This window comes from Setaria italica, chromosome VIII (genome assembly GCF_000263155.2).
Source record: "Setaria italica strain Yugu1 chromosome VIII, Setaria_italica_v2.0, whole genome shotgun sequence".
NCBI lineage: Eukaryota > Viridiplantae > Streptophyta > Magnoliopsida > Poales > Poaceae > Setaria > Setaria italica.
In genome coordinates, this window is record NC_028457.1 from 4,117,073 (window position 1) to 4,131,487 (window position 14,415).

General features: G+C 44.2%; 1 protein-coding gene across 1 annotated transcript; it reads right to left on the reverse strand.

Moving 5' to 3' along the window:
* Positions 1 to 9,421: 9,421 nt before the first annotated feature.
* LOC101760242 lies at positions 9,422 to 11,344 on the reverse strand. Its single transcript, XM_004978739.2, has one exon. The coding sequence runs from the start codon at positions 11,293 to 11,295 to the stop codon at positions 9,988 to 9,990; it is 1,308 nt and encodes a 435-aa protein (XP_004978796.1). The 5' UTR covers positions 11,296 to 11,344; the 3' UTR covers positions 9,422 to 9,987.
* Positions 11,345 to 14,415: the final 3,071 nt, after the last annotated feature.

The window sequence follows — 14,415 nt, forward strand, 5'->3', positions numbered from 1 at the left end:
TTCAGCCAGATATGCATCTAACGTGTTCGCAGCTCCACCGTTGTGCGTTAGCCGCGGTGATGCTGTAGGCAGAATCGGCGGTGACTACTTCGATGGTATCGCCGACCCACTGGACGAGGCATTGGTGCATTGTAGACGGGATGCAGCAGTTCGTATGGATCCAATCCTGCTCGAGCAACATATTGTAGGACCCTTTGCCATTAATAACAAAGAAAGTGGTGGGTAGGGTCTTCCTTCCGATGGTGGTCGACGCAGAGTGCCCCCCGGGTCAGAGATATGTTGCCTTCGAAATCCTTGAGCATCATGTCCGTCTTGGTTAAATCTTCTTCTCCTTTGCCTAGCTTGCGGAACATGGCATACGGCATGATGTTCACAGCAGCGCCTCCATCCACTAGCATCTTAGCGACTAGTCATCCGTTGATGTGTCCTTTAAGAAACAGAGCCTTGATATGCTGGCATTTTTCGTCTTCAGGTTTCTCAAAAGTGGCAGTCATTAGCTCCAAAGCCAATTGTGCCATCTGTTCCTCTATCGCCACCACGTCAACTTGATCGGAGGAAGCCATGAACTCCATCGGCAAGATGAACACCATGCTGATGTCAGCTGCCGAATCGTGATCGTTGTCACCTTCGTCGGTTTTTCTTCTAGGGCGCCAAACTCGAGACATGTCCCCTTTCTTATTCACCGCTTGCCTTTGTTCTTCTTCTTGTTGCTCCCATTGGCGCAAACGCTGGACTCTCCGCTTCTGGGACTTAGTCAAGCCGTCTGGGCACCATCTAGGGTTTACTGGTTTGCAAGGTGGTTTTGCGCGCTCCCAGTCCGGCTCTCGCCACAGGGGGTTCTCATCTGAGACTCTTGCGTCGGTCGTTTCTCCTAGCCGATCATGTGCGCTGGTCCTACCCCCAGCTGATTACGCTGGTCAACTCTGCCCCTCCCAGCTGATCACGCACTGAAACGCGCCAATCTCCTTGCTCGTGCCTATTTCTACTGATTGGCTCTAGTCCCCGATCCCTGGAGCGTGATCTCTTGAATGGACAGCTGCTGCGATACTATCCGTTGCACTTGGGGTAGTTATCGGCCGATGGTAATCTGAGGTTACTTTCCTAGCAGTGAATGAAAAATAGGCACCTCCGGTGGTCCTCGTGTCGGCGTATCATCTACGCGTGACGTCTTGAGTCCTCCTGCTACCGCTGGTACTTGCTAAGTCTTAGGAGGTGACCGGTCGACGTGGTCTCTTTGGTCCTTCACCTTCGGTTTCCATCCGTCCTTTTCCTTTGACATCCCTGGCCAAGGCCTGATTTCTGGGGTCGACGGCGCCTCTCCTTCTGGCCGATTCTGACGTTAGCACCTTGGTTTGGAGTGTGTTTTTTCCCACGTCAACCATGTTAGCAGGGAAGGGGTGCTGATCGATCTTCATTGGCTTTGCTGACTTCACCAGGACTTCGAACTTGAGTCTTCCTTGCTTAATGGCTGATTGTATTTGTTGATGAAAGATTTTGCACTTGTTGGTGTCATGAGATGCGGCATTGTGCCGCAATATTTCATCTTTTTGAGCTGCTCGGCCGACGGAATCGTATGGTAAGGTGAGAGTTTGATCTGTCCCTCCTAAAGCAGCAAGTCAAAGATTCTGTCGGCCTTGGATGTGTCGAAGCCAAATGTCTCCAGTTCATTTTTTCCGAACGGGCACGATATTGGCTTTTTCCCTTTTACCCAATCTGCCAGGCTGACTTCTGCTTCTTCTTCTGATTCGGACCCTTCCACATACGCCACCTTTTTCTGAAAGTTCCTTCATTGGTAAAAGGGGTGTATTTCTTGGCCGGATAGTTGATGAATGATTTGGCTCAAGCTTTCGAACTCCTAGGAGGCGTACTTCTCTTTGATGTGTGGCAGGAGTCCTTGGAAAGCGATATCGGCCAGCTGAGCATCAGTCAAGACCAGGGTGTAGCACTTGTTCCTAACTTCTCTGAACCTCAGTATGTAGCTGGCCACTGACTTATCGCTTCTTTGCTTGAGGCTGGTTAGGTCTGAAAGTTTCATCTCGCGGACCCCCGCATAGAAGTACTTATGAAATTGCTTTTCCAAATCAGCCCAGGTAACAATGGAGTTGGGCGGTAGTGTAGTGAACAACTGGAAGGTTGATCCGGACAGGGATGACGAGAACAGGTGCACCCTCAGAGCATCTTGTGTAGCAGCCTTCCTGCACTAGATGATGAACCTATTAACGTGCTCCACCGTCGACGTGTCGTCCAAGCCTGAGAACTTGGTGAAGTCAGGGACTTTGTACCGATGAGGGAACGGCAACAGGTCGTAGGCAGGTGGGTACGGCATCTTATACGTGTAAGTCTGTACTTTTGGTTTTAACCCGAACTAATCCTGAATTATCTCCGCTATCCTCGCGGTCCAGTTCACCTGCTGCTGATGCTACTACTGCTAATGCACGACCAGCTGAGGAATCAGCACGTGCTATTGGACTTGCGGTACCACGATCGGGTGATAGACTGGAGCGTGTTGCAGATCTTGTGGTTGGGCTGTCAGCTGAGCAACCGATGGCTACTGACGTAGTGGATCTGTCGCCTCATCGTATAATGTTATAGGCACCGCAGTTCTAAGTGATTCTAGAGCACCTGCCCCCCTACCAATTTCTGAAGTAGTCTGCTAGTATTGCGGGGCTGTCGGCCGAGAGGTCGATGGGAACGATGCCTGAACTGGAGATCTCCCGTAACTAGTGGATGGGTCTAGATCGGTGAGTGTCGCCGTTGCTCCCCACGGCGCCGAGCTTGAAAATGGCGGTTGTACGGGGGGAATCGGTGCAGGAAAAACAGCACTTGTGAGTGGTAGAGCGTTGCACCATTGTATCCCAAGGGCATTAAAGTATTGTACCCTCCATTTGCGTCTGCATCAGCCAAGGAGCCGAATGAGACGTATTTGGCGCCGTTGAGAAGCCTCTGATTGGTGCCACGATGGGAGGGGTGTAAGCTGGTTCTCGATACCCCTGAGCTGCGCCGTTGACCACGGAACTGACGACGGTGTTGTACACAGTCTTGGTCATCACCTTGGACTGGTCGATCATAGCCTGATAAACAGACTGCTAGATTATCTCAAACATCTTCCCTGAATCCTCGGCGATGGTGATATGGTGGGGAGTTGGAAGAGGAGCTTTCTTGATAGTCTCCCCGCTTCTGGTACGACTAAAGGATTGCAGGCATGTCTTCTTATACTCTTCTAAAGCCCTTGCCACTTCCTCCTTCTGGTCGTCCTTGAGGTCTGCCTCTGTGATTTCGATGACGTTATCTTCAGAGATTTCAGCAGCCTTTGACATCTTGGATCTTGCTTCTGTCCCACTGGGCGTGCCAAAAGTGTGTTGGCGCTGAAAATCGGCTGATGACCCTCAGCGTCGGACACACGACCCAGGAGAATCTGCTTAACTCCTATTTGGGTTATTGCCCTGCTGCGTTTCGCGTGACGTGCCAGTCAATTTGACCTGTTGATTGACAAGGAAAGAAAAGTATTAAATTTCAGGGGCTTCGATCAGCTAAAGTTCCGATCTGTCTTGAAAAGCGTATCAGCGAATCGACCGATTTACTGTAGAGATGACCGGCTATAGAGCAGCCGATAATCACGTAGCGATTGTAAAGAAACTACTAAAGCAATTTAAACAACGCTACAGAGCAACACTTGAAACAGATCTAATCAGCTATATGACAATAAATAAGGATAACATAATGAAGCTGACAGTTTGAATCTCAAGCTGGATAACTAGTGATAAAACTAGAGCAATAGATAAAACCTATAATTCTAGTTAATATGGATAACTGGTGAATAAATCTAAACGAAACAACAGCGATGCGCCCGAAGTTAAAGCTTAGATATTATTCGATAAGCGAAACTTACAAATCGGTCGGAGATCGTGTCGATGCAGCCCTGCCAACCCGTACAAACTCGTGAAAAGAAAACGTTTTTGGCGAAGTCGCCGACTTGAAAGTAAAGTGCAAGGAATAAGTAGATTTATTGTATTGATTGATGTTGTTGTTTACAAGCCTCACGAGGCAGCTATTTATACCCTGTTACAACTAATTTGTTAACCGACTACGATCTATCTCTAATTTTAAACAATAACAAATATTCACAAACACAACTCGTATCGGAGTTGGTTACCATCTCCCCATGGGCCAATCCCCTTCTTCAGCTAATTTTCATCTTTACCCACCTCAGGCCCACACCGGTCAAGCCATCCTGACTTCCTAATCGGCCAGCCTCTACCAACTCCTTCTGTCAGTCGGCCGAAACACTGTAACTTTAATCGGCCGATTCCCAACTCTAGCTTCTAGCCGCCGCACTGGCCGCCTTTCTTCTCCTTTGACGCCGATTCCAAACACGTGTCAAAATCCGGCGTCAACACCTAGTTTAGTAGGTGGTTAGTAATGTCTTTGCTTTGTCTCATGTGTGCGAACATGATGCGGTCGATTTATGCTGTGTTTCCGCTGTGATTTGAGCGTTTCGTATCGTTCCTAGGGTGAGCTTGTCACAAGTTGACTTGCGTCATCTTGACGATAGAACGCGCGGTATGGTGTGGGGTTGCGTTTGGGATATAGGCCTTGTTCTCGTTGAGAATTTTAATAGGCTCTTATTAACCCCCTCTAGTCAACCTTTCGGTCCTTCAGTTAATCAAGGAGGTGTTTGATGAACTATGCCCTCCGCCTGGTCTAGAACACCTTGAAATTAGTGGGTATTTTGGCCAGCAGCTTCCAAGGTGGATGATGTCTACAGCTCCCCTTGGGAGCTTGAGGATTTTGTTGATGGATAACCTGGCCTTCTGCAGAGAGCTTCCTAATAGCTTATGTCAACTCCCATGCTTGGAACTCTTACAGATCGTTCGTGCCCCAGCAATTAAACGTATTGGGTGTGAATTCCTGCTACCAAACCATCATTGCTGCAATTCTAAGGTAGACCTTTCCGCTTGGAGACGAATATCAGCCGTGCTGCTACTGCCTGCAAGAAACGCACATGTCCCATTGAGTACTAGCGTGCCTGCACCGCTGGGCTAGTGTGAATACCATGAGCCGTATATCCATTTGCCGTCAGTGGTATTGATGGAGAAAACTAGAATCTGAATCGCTAGTAAACATCGAGAAACTATCAGAGCTTGTCCAGCAGCTCCTCACTTTGAGACACTTGCTCCTTCTATCTTTCTATCTGTTGGAATGACCTCATTGGCTGTCCAATACTTGAACTAATGGAGTTGGGATTTTATGGTTACATTTGAACATGCACCGTTAATTCTGTTAAAAGCTTACTAGACCATTCGTCAGACTCCATCTTTTGATTGCAATTCTTTCAGTTTCAAACAGAACAGTTACACAATTGAGGAAATTGGTAAGCCCGATTTGCTGCATTAGAAGAAACCAAAGAGCATTTGATATTTTCATTATAGCAGGATAGTATACTGATAGGTACGGATCAGGATAATATAGTTGTGATACAAACGTTCCAGAATCATAGATTGCTTTTGAGTTACAACACATAATGCTTGTGGTAGGATAGAAGATGCATGTACAGCAAAATTGTTAAAGAGTGAATATGTGATAAGTAGCTACTAAGCTCCTGCTCAGTCTAAGCACTTCTACTATTAAGTGAGGATGCCTCTGGCAGATAAATATAGTTAGGTGTTTCAAGTGCTTATATGTCACCATAATACTGCTTTATTAGCTATATCATGATAAGATGCTTATTATTCTAAAATTGAGCCACAACCTACCTTGTAGCTGTAACAGATAGTGCACATGCAAATGTCATTAAATTTGTGCATCTTACTACCGGGTAATTTGAAATAATTGTGATTACGATTAAGCATCATATCAAGGATTGATTCTACTGTATATAAGTAAGCAAGCACTTGTACATACCAATCTGCCCAGACGAAGTATAATAGGTATTGCTTTTGGTGTATCACAATCAATACTTGTTCTGAAATTAAGCCTACAGCTATTTCATACCATTAGGCACATGCCAATCTCCAGTAATTTTAAATCATGACCAATCTGCAAGTATATTGTGCTATAAAAAGAAAAAGGCATATCTACTTCTTGTATCCAGACTTGCCCTGTATCTTGCACAAGTGTACCGAGGGAAACCTTAGACAACGCCCAGAGCTCAACTTGTGCTCCTTGTTGAGAAATTCAAACCGAGCGTTCAATGGCTTTATCTGCAATGGTGATATAAATTTATTATAATCAAGCATATATCTTGTATGATAAAAAGATGCATAACCAGCAGCTCAGCACAAAGTGAGCTCTTCTACAATTTTTATTGCCCTTTTATCAAATGTCAAGAAGTAACATATGAACAAAACTACTTTGATTTATATAGACCTTCATACAATGTGTGTTGGAGCTACCTGTTTATCTCCCTCCCTATTTAGCTCAAACCTGATAGGTATTGACCTGTGTTACCAAGATTGCAAGTTCAGATACAGAGCTCATCTCAGAACAATTCAGAAAGTATCTCAAGCTGATAGTCCAAGTGCCTAATTCGTACATGCCTAAATCATTCTCTCAGTATAAGAAGAACCTACAATATATATTCTCAACGTGTGCCATTGCTTGTAGGCATAAATTCTATAATAAGTTTAATGCCTCAATTGCTACAGATAAGAAAGATCTAGTAAATTTTTGGTAGAATATTATTTTCTAGTCGTTGAAATCAATTATATTAAAGGTTTTGTATAACTTAATATGCTTTAATCCTATGGCTCGAAAAAGATACAGCAACATCACAATGTTTTCAAACTCAAAATTGCATTTTTGTATGGAGAAACGTTTGAAGCAACCTAAATGAAAAAGAGCTGTTACAAGTGTTTTGTGTGACATATTGGTGATGTAAATGGTTGTTGTCGTTATTCTAGATCAATCAGTTGTAATAGATGTAAGCATAATACAAAGTATAAATATGTTTAGCTTTTTTGGAGCAAACCTTTTGCTGCCTCCTTATCTTCAATCTTTTGGAGTGCTCTTTTATATTCTGCATGCCTATAATGGAAACACAATCTTTTATTACAGAAAAGTGGCATAAAGGGTGTAGGGTGTAGAATATATTGATATGTAATGTTGCTGCTTTATGCTACTCAGTCAGGACCTTGCATAGTCAGTACTACTTCACTTTGGGAAAACAAAGTCTATTCAATTTCTACTCTCGATTTTACCTCATATAAAATCAGATCATCACGTTCTCTTTCTACAAATTTGATAGCATATTAAGTTGTGAGATTGACATTCAAACCCATACACCGTACTCAAATTGCAGAATATTATATATTCACTTTACTTAAGTTAAATATCTTCGGAAGATAATTCCTTCAAAAAAAATCTTCGGAGGATAACCCAGATCTTGATCTAACACACTCTGTTGTTGATCTTCATCAAATAATAGGCTGCTATGACCAAAAATAAAAGAAAAAAGCTCTAGCATCTTTATGTCAAAATTCAGTGTTTTTTATTAGCAAAGCTGTATAACTTTATTTATATCTCGTATATTTTGGCAAGAAAACAGTTAGGCAACTTGAAGATAAGATCTTATTCTGACAATGGAGTACACTGTAATCCGATAGATAAACACATCAACCAATTATGCATACAGAAAACATTCAATTACTTTAAAGTCATGTAGATTAACAATCATTCTGGAAATAATGTTTGGGAAAAAAAATTCTTCTTACACGGTTAGGAGAAAAGAAACAGTTGACATCTGTAATTTTCTTAGGATGTCCTCATGGTTTAATGGATGTAAAATATAGGGGAGAAGTATACCTCATTAAATCATCTTGCTTAAGCAAGAAGCTCAGCGAGATTATTGGTTCTGGAGACATTCTCACGCTCGCAGAGCAGATCGTGCTTTGGTCAGGGGGTTCTTTTATTCTCATGCTTGCATGTCTCAGATCGAGGATTGGTTGGGTGATGGAAAGAAGACGGGAGGGTTCCGGCTTGGGTGGGCGACGAAGGGACCGGAAGGCACTCGATTTTTGTGGCATGGCATATCCGATTCGTTTGCTCTGCTCGATGGCGATGGGGAATAACTAGGACTGTTAGAACAAGAGCTGAATATGCATAGGCTGTTAGAACAAAAGCTGAATATGCATGGCAGTTTCTGCCTCGCAGCAACGTTTCTGGATGGCCTGCCGCGAGGAAGCCCGTCTATGGAGGGAGCGCTTCAAGCTCAGCGACCGAGCGACAGCAGATGCCTGGTGTTCTGTTTTTAGCTCAATGTAATACGCCCCTGTAATGTGCTTTGCTTTACTGCTCCTCCCCCCCTCGTTTTATGCTGAACCTCACATGTATGATGTTTGGCCTCCAAAAGGCCGATGAAAAATTTTAATGAATCAGGTGGGGTGCTCCCCCCCACCCCCCAAAAAAAAAAAATGCATGGCAGTATTAGCGGTAGAGTAAATTAAGTGATAAGTGTTGTTTTGTAGAATAGTTTCCATATCTAGCTTAACTTGGGGATTAACAAACTATCATAGCTTTGGTATTGTGTTTAATTCTTTTTCCTTCGTATCGGTATACATAGATCTATATCGCCGCTTGCACTGGTGGAGGGCAAAATTTGTAGCAAGGGTAACGAAACGCTCAAAAGTACGACTTTAATATTGATAAATGGCATTTGCCTGTTCGCTTCAGCTTATCAGCCACCAAACAGTGTTTTTCTCTCACAACAAAATCAGTCGTTTCAGCTTTTCAGCCGGCTTATAAGTCCAAACAGGCGGTTTCAGCCGATGAATGGGAGGAATCAAACACTCCTCAATTGTATTTGTTTAGCTTCAGTCCAAGAACTGCTACAACATTATCCGTTCAAGACACCTTCACACAATTCAGATACTCCATTTCAATTTACAGGTTTACAACAATCAACTATAAAAGAACATAGACCAATACAAAGGGGCAATGTCAAACAAGATTAATGGCCATACACTACGATTGGGATGTAGTGGCACAAACTTCCAGCTACTAGCAAACCCAATAAATGGCGCAAAGGCCAAATAGTAAGTCCATAGGTTAATAGCAAAGAAAATTATTTTCATGCAAAGAAAAAGTGTCTATTTAGTATATCTTGATGTTCTTCACACCTGAAAATTCCGAATCTTGCTTAACCTATCTTTTTATAGACCCGATGATATGTAAGATACAGCGACCAATTTATAGTACAAAATGTACAAAGCAAGAACAGAGAACATCATTTCCTATTGGAATAGACGCTAGACAAATGATTTTTTTCCTAGCTAATTTAAATCACTTCGCTCTAACATTATTTAATTATATCAAAAATCATTCTTCATATAGAGGTACATGATTCACAAGAGATAGTAGCTTTAAATAATCTGGGATACATAAAGAGGTTGCATCATATGCTGCTATGATGACCCATACTGTAAAGTAGCAAAAGAAGTTCTTTTTCCATTGAAATGCTAATATTCTGTATAAAAAATAGGGTACACATTACTTTGTTGTGGATCAAACCAGAAACTGAACTATAAAATTTCCCTGGAATAAACCGGTTAATCAGTCCATCTTTTAGCCAAACTCAGTACTGCTTTGTATACATAGAAATGGAACAAGGACAAATTGAAGTACAATAAAGCATCTTCATAAAAAACTATATGTGCACACAGCTGCAAAAAAAAAAAACTCAATTAAATATTACAACAAAAACAATTAACTGCAGCATTTGTATGAACGCTTACTCCTCATTAAACCACCAACTACAGGATTTATATGTTGATTCATCAACTATATGCAACAAGTTAACATACAACACCAAGTTGGAAACAACCTTAGCCAACTGTCTTCCAGCCATGGTAACATTTTAAGCATTGCAAGTTGTACTGAATTTTCATCAATTTTCAAGTGGCAGACATACATGCAATACTCATCGGAAAGAAACTCTTTACCATCACCAAACATTCTTACTGGATGTAGCGCAGTTGACTTCATTTGGAGACTTCATTTGGAGACGAGTAGTGTGTCAGGTTTCCGCTGCTTGCTGGGTGTGTTTGGCTTTGAACTTGGCCTAGAGCTCAACGCAGTGCTTCCATCAGTGCCAGCAGCCACAATTGCCCCAGAAGCCACAGCAGCAGCTTCTTTTGCAGCCTTTCGTGCACTCATGTCAAGCTCAACCAAGCTTCTGGATGCTAAGATTGCTTGGGGCACAAGGTCATGGCATGCACGGGCATAGACAACCCTGACAGCACCTGCAGCTGCATCCCGCACCTCGACTGGATTCAGTGGTGCAAGCAAGCAATGCCCAAGAACCCTCATGACTGGCTGGAGAAGCTCCCAGGGTAGCGGCACCCTCGCCTCTTTATCATAATCCTCACGGCAATTCCGCCCACTGCGGTCTCCATAGATACGCATCCTTGCCAATTCCTCCACAAGTTCCTTCCCATTCTCAGCCTCGGACGACATTGGCGACACGGACCCTAAAGAGTCACCCTCCTCTTCTTCCAATTCCTTCTCATCGAGCTCAAACCGGCATTTGCAGTACTGCCCCGCCCACACCGCAGCAGCATTGCAGGCATCCACCTTGGAAGCAGCCGGCATCTGTGAAATCTTGGAGTAGTAAGCCTCAAATGCAACTCCAATAATCCCCGCTCGCTTGGTTGACTTCACAGCCGCCTGCAGCTCCAGCGGCGGCGAGAGCACCCCCACCACGGGAGTCGCCTGCGGAGGAGGGATCAGTGGCGGCTGATGCCGGCGAGGAGACTTCGAACTGGGGGTGGACGCCGGCGTGTGGTACAGGGAGGGGACGGATAGGTCAGGGACCTGGACGAGCACGGGCTTCCCCTGACGATTCTTGGCCTCGGAGGAGTAGACGGCGAGGAGCACCGCCTCGAAGCCGGAGAGCGAGGAGGGGAGCTGGGGCGGGAGGCGGCGGAGGTAGAGCGCCGCGAGCAGGGGCAGGAACGCGAGCGCGGCGAGGCGGAGGTCGGCGTCGGCGGAGAGGAGCGTGTCGTAGAGCCAGTGGCAGGCGGGGTCGCCGGCGCCCCCGCCGGCCCGGAGCGCGTCTGAGAGCGCCGCGTAGGCGGCCGGGGAGCGGAGGAGCGCGCGGGCCGGGCGGTCGGAGTCCGCCAGCGCCGCGACGTCGTGGGAGGCGGGCGGGGGCAGGATGGAGGAGAGCGCGAGGATGCGGGACCGCGCCTGCGAGACCGACTCCCACCAGGACGGGGTCGGGTCGGAGGCCGATGCGGAAGCGGAGGGGGAGGGGGACGGCGAGGCGGCGCCTGCACCGGCGGAGGATGGGGACGGAGGCATGGCGGCGGAGGAGCCGAGATGAGATCTCTCCTCGGCTGGGGAATGATGGACTTGCCAGTTCGTTGGAGACAGGTAGGTGGTAAGTAGTGGGCCTAATGGGTCGTGCGACGATATTAGTGAGCCTAATGGGTTGTATATCGGCCCAGATATTGCCAAGAATAGCCCACGTTTGAAAAGGCCGGCATGCGTTTGTTATTGGCCCAAAGTGAGGGTCCAAATTCACTCAAAAGTACAACGCGTGTTTCATGACAATAATGTCAATACTGAGAAGATCACGGAATGGCACACGCATAATCTCAAACCTCAAGAATTCCGGCAAGAAAAGTTGTTCATCTAAGTACTGCATTTATCTTTTTTCATGTTGGTCATAAGTATTAATGGGAAACTTTCAAGAACGTTACATCAAAAATAATATAACATGAAGATCTCCTGACCTCTGCCGGAATGGCACACACCCTTACACATTAACAACACTACTTAAAGAACCCAATCGGCACTCAAAAAACAGATGTCGAATCGTCTTATCCTTATGACAAAAGTAACATTGTTTATTGCGTAGCCAGTTACGCTTAGCTAGATTATCTTTTTTTTAAAATAACTCCTCATAGAGATAAAAAAAATTAATGGGACTTTTAGTATTGAGAAGCTTTTCTTGCCATTAGGAACTTCATTGTGGATTATAACCATTGTGGGAGGTCGCAAGCATATCATAAGATGGTAGGTACAGTCCGTCACACAAAGGCAAGCCTTTTCGTTTGACCGAGTCATCAATTGAGAGAAAAATCAGCGCAAGAGGTTAGTTCATAATTTTGATTCAATATTCTTAACTCCGCACCAAACAAGCTGCAGTTACTGTCTTTTCAATTGGCACGACCTGTAAGGCCAGATCTGTATGGGCTCCCATTTGCAGGCTCGTTGACTTGCAACAGTGCCGGCTCCTCTCACCCTCCATCCATGGTCCGTCCCAACAGAGCAACGAGCTCAAGACCCAACAGTTTGATTCATACGGCGCGCCCCTCTTTCTGTCTCGATCTTGATCGTTTCCTCTCTCTCTCTCCCTCTCCTTCTCTTTGCTTGGTGTTGGTAGCAATAGCATCTGTTGCCCTCTTCCATGGGGATAGAGATTGGTGTGACAGTTGCTAATTATGATTGTAAGTACAAAAGATTCTTTATTTCCTTGGTAACACGTAATTCGATTCATAGCAAGGGACTGATGGCAGTAGTACTTTTTTTCCCCCCTTTGGTCTTTGATCCGCCTTTTTTACAAGAGAAGAAGACTGAAACTCCGTGAAAAGAATAATGAAGTTTTTTTTTCTGACGGCACAATCGATCAACTGTGTCAAGCAAGATGACTGCGTGCATGGTGCGGATGATCTTAGTTGTGATCAAAATGGCATGTCGAAGATGATACTTGGTTTGTCTTTGTTAATATAAGTTACAGCAGACATTCTTAGGCAGCGTCCTATGTCCAAAGAGGAGGTGCTAATGAACATGCAGTTGTGCCACTGACGTGCGGGCCCAGCACTCCCCGGCCCAACTGCAACTGCACCGGATCCCTGTTCCTGTAATGCATGGATGATGCGACATAGGGATATTACGGAGATTGATCTCATTAGCACGGCGCGAGGGGAAGATGTGAACTATCTAAGATCGAGTGACGTTGCTCTAGGAAGCATCAACCACAGGCATGTAATTCTCGTTCTATCCCAAGTTGCACTTGTTCCTTGGAACCAACTAAACACTCTGCTTACCAGAACAGAGTACCCCAGTTCTCTCCTCCTCCACTCAAAGGTGCCCTCCTTCTTGGCGTAGCTGCTTTCGATTTTGTATAATATAACATAATGGATAGATCAATAATGAATCATATTCACGTCTGCTCATTAATTTGTCAACTCCAAGCTTTTAGGTTTGTTATTGTGTGCCAAAATGGTTATCCTACCTATAGTATCCAGCCTGTCCGTTCAGTTATCATTTTGATACATACAACAACTTATTTGGTGGGTGCAGATTAATCCAACAACTCGTAAAATGCTCAATTTAGTATAATAACTTGATAGGTGGATACAAATTGGTCCAACAACTTGTAAAATGCTCCATTTATGGTAATAACTTGGTAAATTGGTGCACCATTCAGTATGAGGCTAGAGATGAAGCATTAATAGCTCACAAAAGTGAAGCTAATCTTACCAATAAACTTATTAATTCACAAAATATTATTCGGTTATCACTAGAAACCAAAGAATCAGAGTCAAATGAGCTAGGGTGGAGTTCTCTACAATCACATATATCACTACGAACACTGATTTTAGTTGGGCCAGTAAAAGATCAAACCAGGTGATTCATTGTTTGTCTTTTTCATGTTTGCGGGTCCTACATCTAGAAGATGGAAACTTTGATGCATTTCGTGAATCTTTGGTCCAACTCAAACATTTGAGATATTTGTCCATAAGAGGCACTGAAGCATCTAGACTGCCAGAAAACATTGCCAATATGAAATTCTTGCAGTTTGAAAACATTGTCAGGAATAAATAATATACCCAGGAGTTTCTGCGGCCTAACTAATTTGAGTCTTCAACTATGTGGCCTGGAGGATGTATCTTGTTCCTCATTTTCCATAAAGACCAGGCTTGGTGAAAAGTTGCACCTTAGGTATCTGTCCTTAATTTGCACCACAAGAAATGGAGACACTCACAGGTTGGTTAAAGAGGAAGAGCAGCAACAAATGGAGAAGGTGTTTGATGAGCTCTGCCCTCCACCTTGCCTAGAAAAACTTAGAATCAAGAGGGAGCTCTTTTACGGTACACAATACTAAGCTATACTAGTATTCAAAAATGACTAGTATACAAGCATCCGACGGTCAAGATTAATTGTATACTACTGAAACCTTTACATGTGGTATGGGTAGTATACGTGAGTAGTATAGGTAGTATAAGGGTATCATGATAAAAGAATACAAATGACATCACTAAAATTTTATTTTTGACACTAGCATAAAGTTTAAAAGGCCATTCCGTTTGAAATATATCTTTTTACATGTAATAATTACTAAATCATTCATAATCATGAACATTTAGATCTTATATATACATATAAGTAGTAGTATTGTGTATCATAAAAGAG

Coding starts and splice junctions, on each gene's coding strand:
- LOC101760242 (XM_004978739.2), bottom strand. CDS start 11,295: ATGCCTCCGTCCCCATCCTCCGCCGGTGCAGGCGCCGCCTCGCCGTCC.